Genomic DNA, 10,907 nt, shown 5'->3' on the forward strand with positions numbered 1-10,907 from the left:
AAAATTAATTATGTGCACCATTGTTGGTACTGTTCTGTAACTGGCAGTATTAGCTTTATCATATCCAGAGAAATACCATCGATACCCACTGCATTCGAATGAAGAGCCTTCAATGCCTGAATAACGTTTTCTTCTGTCCCCATAGCGCTTTGTTCTGAAGTATTAAATTAAAAATTAAAACTTATGAAAAAAAAAATCAGCCTCGAGTTTAAACTTTTTTTTTGGTTTTATTGAAACATATACTACATACTTACTTTATGTTGAGATGCAGTTGGCTAAAGAATTCTATCCAAACAAATCAGTTTATTTTTTATACTAGCTTATACCTTTAAAACGAAGAATGTTTTAAAATAGGGCAATATAAAATTTAAGCTCTATTATAAAGCAGACTAAATCACTTTTACATTTTCTAATTAGGCGAAAATCGAGTATAATAATTTTATAAAAAAATAAACCACATTCTCATTCAAGTGGCAATACATTATATTATTATATAATACAACAAATCATTTCTCACAAATCTCACCAATTTCTAGATTTAATATCTACTATATGTGTTTATTAATTTGTACAAAACAATCACACATATAATCTTCGCTTTGTTTATATGAAAAGTTCCTAACATTTATTTAGTTTACTGGAAATATGTTATTTATAATTAGCATAAATATATTGGAGCAGACTGCAAATTGATATGGACAATTTTATGATAAAGCCAAAAGTAACTTAAAATGTTGATGTTTTTGAAGAGTCTATAATACTATGTCAGACACAAAAATAAAAATTTCACATAGAGATTTTATTCAAGTTATACAATATTTACAACTATGACTAGTTAAGCACTGACGCAACATATTTTTCTTCTATATTGTTAAAATCAATTTTTATAATGCTACATTTCAAAACTAGAACTGATCCTTAAGTACAGTAGAAACTCGATCAACCGGCGCTTTCACGGATTCGCGATGAAGTATATTAATTAACTAAAAGTTAGTAAAGGATCAGGTAAAAGACAATGACCAAATATTTAAACCAAATTTAACTTAAAACTTCATTTCATGACCAAAGCGTAGGAGTTTAAGTAGGTAAGAATAGGAGCGACTATGGCCTTTGTGTCTAATGCCCCTTAAACATTCGATTAATATCCTAGATATAGAATAGACTTTTTGTATATCAATATTTATTTAATGTTTGTTTTTGACGTGACAACGTCTTAAATTAGGTTGCGGCTCGGAGGCACTCATGAAAAAGTGTAACGCCCGGTAACGTTACGATGAGTCACCGAACTATGATCGGTCCGCCGCGCGCGCAGCACTAGAGAATTAGGCGCATTGAATCGGCGCGTGCTTGTATCTGTCTCTGTCTTTTTAGTAAACAACATATATTTTCTATAGTTAAAATTTGTGCAATTCTTATTTTCATTCAATTCCTTGTTCCTATTGTGCAATTTAATAATATTCATATCAATAAATATTCTACCGAGAAAAAGACGTTGTCACGTAAAATCTTCGCCCGTAAAACCGACTTTACAGGCAACCATTTTTTTTTTTAATTTTCCTGACTCTTAGATCTAATTAAATTCAAATGTTATTGCTTAACCTAGATTACTAGTAATTCCTTTGAATTAAGAAGTTATGTCCCAATATGACGCTGAATATATCATATTCTTTATTTTTCAAGTATCCGAATGCTTACGACAACGATTATTAAAATTGGTCCGGTTAATCGGGTTTGTACTGTACAATAATTTACAAAATAGATCCATTACGTTTATATAATAAAATGTGTGTGTATACTATTTAAGCACACATAATTTTCCATTTTTAGAGGACTACAAGAGCTAGAAGGATACGTGGACAAATTAATACATACGCATCGACGCATGATACTCCTAAACGGTTGTAGAGACTAGCGGTCTGCAGTGTTGTCAGCAGCGTCAACACGATTGATCACATATGTAGTTAATAATTGCCTGTACATTAGCATGGTTTTTATTTGTTAAAAGAAATGTTCAGAGGTACTTGAAAATTACACTTTTTTCAAATTGTAGTATGATGTTTTCAACACATTATCATATTAGCATAAATATGCAAGCGTTCTCAAGCGTTCATGTTCTCGATTTTTTTTTTTTTTTATAATGCAGTGGATAAATATTTTAAGGCATTATAAAACACGTATTTAGCTAACATAGTCCCCTTAATTTACTTTTTTTATATATTTATATATATATGAGAATAAAACAGATTTTTCGTAAAAAAAGAACATATTGCAGAAACATATAAGATAATTATTTGATTTACTTACATCTACAGACCAATGTGACTATTTGTTAAATATATTGGGTTGTAGATGAGAGATAATACCCTCACTTATCCTACTAGTATAATAAACATGAAAGTTTGGTACCTGTTCCAGCAAAATCAGCTGATCAGATCTTCACGAAATTGGGTACACAGATAGATTATAATCTGAATAATCATATAGCTAACTTCTATGCGAGTACCACACAATGGAAGCCATTTGTCAGTGGGAAATTGTAAACACCATTAGAATATAATCTATCACTCAAAATTGTAATCTGCAGAAATTCCATGGAATGGTATATAGTCAAATTTCAATAAATGCCATTTTACAATTTAACCGTTTCAAAGATCAGAAATTAGATTAATGTAACAGTTTTTTCAAACCTATGATATAGCAAGTAAACCAAATATTTTAAAGAATAGAGAAATATAAGACCTTAATTTCAATCTTCTATAAGCAAATAAACATCAGCTTTAGATTTCTGTATATCTGATCCCTTTTCATTTACATCATTAAGCTTTACTTCTTTGACTGGCCTTAAATTTTCATCCTTGGATACTTTTCTCTTCAAACTCAGTCCTTTAGTTCCAGATTCAGTGTGATCACTGTTAGAAACTTTTCGCTTCTTTGTTTTTGTCACTACAAAATCAACATCTGATGAATCATCATCAAATCCAGCATATACAGGAACAGAACGCCCACTTCTAGTAGAACGTATAGGCTGTGTTCTGGTAGTTTCTTCCAAAATCTGTAAAGGAGGTGGCCAGGCAGCAAGATTTACTGATTGCCTTGCTTGTCTATAACTATTTAGAGACATGATCTTAAAATAAACAGCAAGTAATCTAGCTTTTTCTGTTGGTGTAGAGGAACTGGGAAAAAGACTCCAAGGTAAACGTCTGTCTCTAACGTTTAAATGCCGCCTTTTCATTTTAACTTTCGGAGAAGGGTTACAGCTATTTTCCTCCTTCTGTGATAAAAAATGCAATTAATTACACGTTAAAAGAAAAAGAAATAACTATCTCGCCATTTCATACCTTTTGCCTGTCTTCTTCTTGTGCAGTCGACTTCGAAAACTTTAAAACTTTTAACAAGTCAGACATTTCTTCTTTACTTAAATTTTCTTCATTTAAGCCATACTCTAAAATCAAAATGGAATAAACAAATAAGGAGTAAAGTTTCATTTTAACATTAACGGAAGAAAGGATTATTGTTTACCGGTTAATTGATGCCGCAAACTCTTGATATCGGTATCTGAACTTTCCTCAGAAGATAAAACATATTCCATTGTCAATTATATATAGAAGCGTCGCTTTTGCCATGAAGTAATATATGATAGAACGCATTAAATATAACATAATCTAGTAAATTAGGTAGTACAATTTATGTTTAGTTTACAAGAAACACAAACATTTTATGCTATTATTTAAGCGGTTTATCGCTTTATTTATTTTTACAAATCAGTGAAAAATGACATTACGTTGACATATTAAACTGTGTGGACATTAATAAAAAAATTAAGGATTTCTGTTATGTTAGTGATGTTATGAGGGAAGAGTGAGGATATTACTATATTATGTTTATATTACTCTTATTCTTGTGAACTACCTTGGCATTACCTACCTTATCGGTATCAGAAATTACATGGAACAACAGTCGCAAAAGTTTCTACTTTTTTTTGAATCAATGGATGTGATGTGATTTATCATCTGTGGTAATCTAGAGTGTCAAATGTGTGTGTTTTTATCTCCCTCAATTTTCTTGTTTTCTTGATCTCGTTTGAGAGTAAAATGGTACAATCTATGTGAATAAACTCTACGACAGAAATAATCATAAATAGAAATGTTTAAAGCGTTTAGTTGGCTATTTTTATTTTACAAATTATAACAGTTGTTCATAGAATAAAATATCATAATTTGATGTTTGAATTTTACTGTAATATATAATAATAAGTGAAAGATGCAGTACACATAATTTGTTTATAATACGATTAAAACATAAATCAGAAAGTAAAATGGAAGAAGAGTTAAGATGCTACGTATGTAAGGAATTCTATAGGGAACCAGTATTGTTACCTTGTGGCCATGCATTGTGTCGAATATGTGCAGCCAATCTTCAAACTCATGTCCATGAAACTGACAATGCCTCTGCCGTATCATCAGATTACCAGGAAGCTGATAAAGCTTCCGTATCAAGTGAAACAGATAGTGGTGTCGTATGTGGATCAAGGCCTAATAGTTACGCTGGGACCCCTGCTGCTCCTATCTATCCAACTGCATCTTTTAGCCTCGTCTGCCCCGTATGTAACAAACAGATATATTTAGATGACAATGGAGCTGACGGGTTGCCGCCTTTTCGTGTTATGCGCACAATTGTCGAAAGGTTTGGAGGCGTTAATATTGCGCCCCCAGCTGAAGAAGCCTGTCAAATGTGCGAAGGAGAGAAGCGTGCTGCAGTAGTAAGATGTGAACAGTGTTCTGTGAGATACTGTGCTAGCTGTAGAGATGCGTGGCATCCAACACGTGGCCCACTGGCACAACATGAACTAAGAGCCCTTGGGACAACATGTGTGGATCATGGTTCCACTCCTGTTTTATATTGCAATACTTGCCTCATCCCAATTTGCCAGAGATGTCTTGCAGAACGTCATTCCAACCATGAAACTCAACCTCTTTCTAATGCAGCACGAGCCCATAAGGTAATATAATATAGTGTATATGAACGAATTATTAAAATACCCTAGTTCAAATATTGTACATCAAAATCTAATTTGAACTTGTAATTCAGAAGTAAATTTAAAGTTTATTCCTTAACTAAAATTGTTTAAGCATTTTAATTGTTTTATGTCATCACATTTCCAGACTGATTTATCACAATCACTACAACAACTCTCGGAAGAAGCTAAAGCGGTGACTGAGTATATCCAATTAGTCAAAGGGTCTGGAGAAAAAGTAAATGTAAGTCGTTTCCACTGATACCACATTACTCCTAAATTATAACAATCGAATATATTTGTTCAGTTATATGTATTGTATGTTTATTCATAACAATGACAGGATTCTTGTGAAGAATTAGAGAGACAAATAGATCAAGCGTGTTCTGAAATCACTCGTGCAGTTGAGAGACGACGTGATGAACTTGTAAGAGCAGCAAGACATACTCGAACACAGGCTGCAAACAACATGCGATCTCTTACAGCTCATGCTGCACAGAAGTTACGTGAAGCAACTGCATTATTACACTTTTCTATTGAAGCCTTAAAAGAAACTGATCATGCTGCCTTTTTACAGGTAAGAATTGTTTGATGTTTTGTTAGGTGTTTATCAGTAAGCCTTAATCTGAATAGAGTACTCATTCATGACTAATCACCATTATACCATTACCAATTAATACTAAGGATATTATTGTTTATTTATAAGTATAAGGTATTGGAGCAAAATAACTGCAAACTTTTACAAAATATTGATTGATATTTCAAATTTTTTAGTCATGTTACATTTATTATTCTAAAGCATTTATATCTAAATGCTTAAATATATAGACATTCTAAAAATGATAATGGTTATCATTATATCTACACACATTAATTTACAAATCCATAGTATTGATAACATTGCTCCATAATCTATTGTGTATTTATATATACATTATGTTGTTAGTACTTATATTTCATAATTAATTAATACTATAAACAGATAAGTTTTGCTTTTTAATTTAATTGTATAATGTCAATAAACATATTGTGCTGTGGAATCCATACTAATGACTAATTAATATATTTGTTTTATACATTGTCATCAGCCTACCACTGCTGGGACACAGGTCTCCTATGGTGGTTCAGGCCATAATCCACCACACTGGCCAAGTGCAGGTTGGCAGATATCACATGTCGTCGAACTTTTGATACTTGGACATGCTGGTTTCATAACAATATTTTCCTTCACCACTTTAAGCAGTGGTGATGTTATCGACATGTGCAGATAAATTGAAAAATCAATTTATTTCCTGCATGCTCGCCCAGTCTCGAACCCCGACTTATCGATTTGAAGTCTGAAGTTCTCACCACTGAGCCACCACTACTTTTTTTACATTATGCTACACATAAATATATAAATATCACAACATTGCAAAAAAGAGTGTCAAACATACAATGTAATAACCTGTAACGAAAATATAATCTAAAAAAAATTACAGAACCTACTTCATTCGAGCATTTTTTGTAAAGGCTCTTTTACAGTTGATATTCCCAAAAAAAAGGAAAGCTCAACAGATTGGCTCCACGATTTCTCAACCAATAAAAATGGTTCATTTGTGGCATATTATTATTTTAGGTTGGTAACATTTTATCTGCTCGCGCACAAGAAACAGCTACCGGGCTACGAGATTCGTTAGAATCCCCTCCATCTCCGCCAGCTCTAACACTCGACATTGAGCCTGTCCTACGCACTGTAAAAACAATGAACTTTATAGAGTGTATACGTAAGTACATTTATAATATGATGATATTTTTAATATAAAATGTATTTTTCGACAATTACAATAGTAAAAATATTAACAATTTTTTTTTCTCACTTGTTGAGTTCTTGTGGTGATACTAAATTGTTATTTTTATATTACTATGACACTATAATGCAAATATAGTGCATGATCTAGTTCTAATCTGTAATTATAATATGTTGTAAAACTTTTGTTTGGAATGCAGCCCCGGAAAAAGAAATGAAATCATCAGGTATTGATTTTAATTTTTATTATATACTATATTACTGCTGGGACACAGGCCTCCTATGAGGGTTCAGGCCATAATCGACCACGCTGGCCAAGTGCGGGTTGGCAGATGTGACATGTCGTCGAACTTTTAACTTTTTTCGGACATGCCGGTGTCCTCATGATGTTTTCCTTCACCGTTTAGAGCAGTGGTGATGTTATGTGCAGATAAAATGCAGATAAATTGAAAAAACAATCTATTTCCTGCGCGCTCGCCTGGTCTCGAACCCCGACTTATCGATCTTGAAGTCCGAGGTCCCCACCACTGAGCCACCACTATATTTCAAATAATCAACAAAGTTTTATTTATTTTTCTTATATTTCATTACCATAAAAAAAAAAACAAATCACTCAAAGATTTATGAGCCTTAACTTTCATAGTAGGAAACACAACAGCCAAATGTTAATGATTTTAGCAAAATGTTACACGATGATTGTATTATGTAGCTCCCGGTGCACCAGAGATGGCAGTAGAAGCGTGCGCCGCCCGCGGTTGTTCGTGCACACTGGCTTGGCGACCGCCGGTGGCGCCACACTCCGTGCGCGGATACATCTTGGAACTAGATGACGGGCTGGGAGGACCTTTTCGGGTGAGTTGAGTGAAAATTTCTACTTTCTATCACGGTTCATGTGATACAGCTTGGCGACAGACGAACGGACATACAGACAGACAGAGAGGGTCTGGTCTTGTTTTAGCATTTAGGTATCGAACCCTAGCTTAGTAGATGTTTTTAATTCACAATATTTTCTATGGTGCTTTTGAAAACTTTATGTCGTCGTAGAGTCGATTGTTTATTATCTTAATACTTAACATTGCTGATATTTCTCATACATTTGGCAATGTGTTACTGAATTTTCAATGCAACCATATGATTACAGGAAGTTTATTGTGGCCGTGAGACTGTTTGCACGGTGGATGGTTTGCACTACGCGTCTTTATATAGCGCGAGAGTGAAAGCCTTCAATGGAGCTGGAGAAGGACCGTACAGTGAAGTTATCGGCCTACAAACATCGCCAGGTTGAAATTGTTTGTTTGTATTAAAATTAAAATAACGTTCTGTCTGCTGCGAACTGTTGTCGCTATTATATATTCATCATTAAAAACGCCGCCATCTTGGATGGACAGACTAGAGGTTCTAGTATGATCTAATTATTTTTTACCAATAAATTAAACCTCCTTTAAATTGTCTGAATTAGACCAAATTAACTGAGACCACACGGGGAGCACCAGCTTACAACAGAAAAAAAGAAACATCAAAATCGGTTCACTCGGTAAAAAGTTACGAACTATCAAACACAAAAAAAAATACTGTCGAATTGAAAAGATCCTCCTTCCTTTATTGAAGTTGGTAAATATAATGTATAAAATATGCACATGTTATGATGTCGAAGACCGTAGCGCTTTTATATCGCCGAATGAGCGTTTTCGGTCTTTGAGCCTAACATGTACATTCCAGTTACCGTTCATTAATAAAATTCTTATTTTATTAATTTTCGATAATTAAGAAGAAACGTATTACAAACTACGTAACTTACAGACAATTTCTTTACGGGATGTTAGTACTCACAAGTGTGTATTTGCGCGCAGTCGCGTGGTTCTCGTGGGACGCGCGGTGCGCGCACGCGGAGGGCGGGCTGGCGCTGGGCGCGGACGGGCTGAGCGCGCGCGCGGCGGGCTGGCAACCTCGCGTGGTGGTCGCGGACCAGCCGCTCGCGCGCGGCGTGCACTACTGGCGCCTGCGCCTCGACCACTACGACGGCGACGCCGACCCCGCCTTTGGGATCGCGCGCGCCGACGTCGCCAAGGACAAGATGCTCGGTGCGTTCCCCTCTCTGACAATGCTTGTGCTAGGTTAATTGTTGTTTTATGAAATAATCGAGGAAAATATCATGAAAGCAAATCAACTAAACTCGAGCAAAATTTTTTTTAATACGAATGTGATTTCGTTGCTCTGTCATAGTAATGCACAAAAATACCATAAGACATACGAGTTTTATTAAAGTGACTTTTAAAAAACTGACCTAGCTGGATCTATATTGTATTAAGTGACATGTCATATTTTTCATATGCAGCAGAATTTAGGTTTATTGCGGCTATGTTTCTCATATATCCTTGATGTAGTAGTATACTCCCTAGTGACTTCACTATTTCACCATTAAAAGATGAATCATCAAGTATCTTTTCACGGTACCGTAACCGCACACAACGCAGGCAGCGACGCGCTAGGCTGGGCGATGTACATCGACGGCGTGCGCTCGTGGTTCGTGCACGGCGGCGCGCACGGCGGCCGCGCGGCGGGCGGCGTGGCGAGCGGCGCCACCGTCGGCGTGCTGCTCGACCTCACGCGCGGCACGCTGCGCTTCACCGTCGACGACCGCCCGCAGGTATCACACATCCACCGGCAAATGCAAATACTTGTGTTCATATTGTTAGGATAAAAAAAAATGAACGATTGCATGAAGTTTGGTGTACAAAGATGCCCTGAATGTATACGGGATAAATCAAGGTTTGAAAACACAATATTAACACACACCTGATACTTCATAGTTAGAAGGACGTAATTAATATATTAACTTTTCGCAAACCCAAGTATTATACACTTTGTATTTACTCCATTATATATTATTACGTTCATTGTATTTATCTGCAACTCACCTGTAAAAAATTCTTGTGTGGTCAAAATTATTTGCATAACAGCACTCAATGATATTTCTATATAGACAGAGTTCCGTTTCATTTCAGTTACACATATTATACGATAGTTGTGTTTAATCTCAAAACCTTATTTCCAGGGCGACATTGCATTCACAGGCCTACGCGGCGCCTTCTACCCCGCAGTATCATTAAACAGAGGTGTTGCCATCACATTACAGCCGGGATTGCCACCACCACCCGATTTACTCATGTCTAATTTATCCATTGAATGAAATCATGAGACATACACGAGCCCGCATGACATTATCAACGTTATGACAAACGATTAAGTTAATACAGGGTGAATTTTAATAAATAACCAATACATAAAAATTGAGATCCGACAGTCAATAAGAACATTTTTGGCTTCTTATTGTAATGACTAATTGCCATTGACTTTCATTCTCGTATTAATGGGCATTATATATTTTCAAATCAACAATATATTGCTTTTACTGAAGATTATTCACTGGATGTATGGAGATCTCAGAAATGCGTACGACAAATGCATTGTACTTATCAAGTTAAAGTGCCCAAATTATGTTTTAATTTCTGATAGTGTTCATCATATAATTAGTATGTATTATGAATTTTTAAACACTTGTATATCGAATATAAATATATATCAACCTAGATTAAGAGCTACATAAACCTGTACTTACATATTTAGCGATTATAACTATTAAGTTTTTATATTCCATAGATAGTGGTTCCGAAACTTGCGTCTATAGTTTAATATAATATATTTAGCTAGGTTTTATAATCATATCTTAGAATTTAAAAGTATACGTTCGTGACTTATGAATAACTCGATAGTAACGTTTAATTACATACTAGGCTGCTATGATTACTGTCTAATCGTAATTTCTGTTATGAAACTTAGATAGAAATTTAAAAAGTATGGTATCTTAGCACTATCACAACTGCTACAAAATGTTTATTTAGTTCATGAGTATTTAATGTATTTATAACTGATATAGGGACCTGACAAATGAAACAGAATATTCCAAACCCACCGGTTCAACATTTATATATATTAATTTTTACTATTCTTCGTCCAGTTTGATACATCAGGTATAGTGGCCCTTTAATTTATTTATTTTCGACAATCAGTAGCATGAAAACGACAAGCAGCTGGCATGCTCTA

At 34.8% G+C, this 10,907-nt stretch overlaps 2 protein-coding genes across 3 annotated transcripts; one reads left to right on the forward strand and one right to left on the reverse strand.

Moving 5' to 3' along the window:
• Positions 1 to 2,119: 2,119 nt before the first annotated feature.
• Positions 2,120 to 3,782, reverse strand: LOC119834658. The gene is made up of 3 exons (XM_038359085.1): positions 3,520 to 3,782; positions 3,339 to 3,442; positions 2,120 to 3,271 (listed from the first exon to the last, which is right to left on the reverse strand). Exons 1-3 carry the CDS (start codon positions 3,587 to 3,589, stop codon positions 2,747 to 2,749), a joined length of 699 nt encoding a protein of 232 aa, XP_038215013.1. The 5' UTR covers positions 3,590 to 3,782; the 3' UTR covers positions 2,120 to 2,746.
• A 242-nt stretch (positions 3,783 to 4,024) lies between these two features.
• Positions 4,025 to 10,901, forward strand: LOC119834648 (E3 ubiquitin-protein ligase TRIM9). Of its 2 annotated transcripts, XM_038359070.1 has the most exons (10): positions 4,025 to 4,999; positions 5,163 to 5,258; positions 5,358 to 5,591; positions 6,633 to 6,780; positions 7,004 to 7,030; positions 7,513 to 7,655; positions 7,945 to 8,083; positions 8,654 to 8,884; positions 9,278 to 9,450; positions 9,859 to 10,901. In XM_038359070.1, exons 1-10 carry the CDS (start codon positions 4,316 to 4,318, stop codon positions 9,991 to 9,993), a joined length of 2,010 nt encoding a protein of 669 aa, XP_038214998.1. In that variant the 5' UTR covers positions 4,025 to 4,315; the 3' UTR covers positions 9,994 to 10,901. The 2 variants fall into 2 exon arrangements, with proteins under 2 accessions (XP_038214998.1, XP_038214999.1); XM_038359071.1 differs by lacking the exon at positions 7,004 to 7,030.
• Positions 10,902 to 10,907: the final 6 nt, after the last annotated feature.

Source organism: Zerene cesonia, chromosome 19 (assembly GCF_012273895.1).
Source record: "Zerene cesonia ecotype Mississippi chromosome 19, Zerene_cesonia_1.1, whole genome shotgun sequence".
Taxonomy (NCBI): domain Eukaryota; kingdom Metazoa; phylum Arthropoda; class Insecta; order Lepidoptera; family Pieridae; genus Zerene; species Zerene cesonia.

What these genes read in the sequence shown, in the direction of transcription:
- LOC119834658 (XM_038359085.1), bottom strand. Translation starts at nt 3,589, where the DNA reads ATGGAATATGTTTTATCTTCTGAGGAAAGTTCAGATACCGATATCAAG. An exon ending in TTTGCGGCATCAATTAACCG is followed by an intron (nt 3,443 to 3,519) that starts GTAAACAATAAT and finishes TTTTGATTTTAG; the next exon opens with AGTATGGCTTAAATGAAGAA. An exon ending in AAGAAGAAGACAGGCAAAAG is followed by an intron (nt 3,272 to 3,338) that starts GTATGAAATGGC and finishes TTTTTATCACAG; the next exon opens with AAGGAGGAAAATAGCTGTAA.
- LOC119834648 (XM_038359070.1), top strand. Translation starts at nt 4,316, where the DNA reads ATGGAAGAAGAGTTAAGATGCTACGTATGTAAGGAATTCTATAGGGAA. An exon ending in AAAAGAAATGAAATCATCAG is followed by an intron (nt 7,031 to 7,512) that starts GTATTGATTTTA and finishes TGTATTATGTAG; the next exon opens with CTCCCGGTGCACCAGAGATG. An exon ending in CCGTCGACGACCGCCCGCAG is followed by an intron (nt 9,451 to 9,858) that starts GTATCACACATC and finishes CCTTATTTCCAG; the next exon opens with GGCGACATTGCATTCACAGG.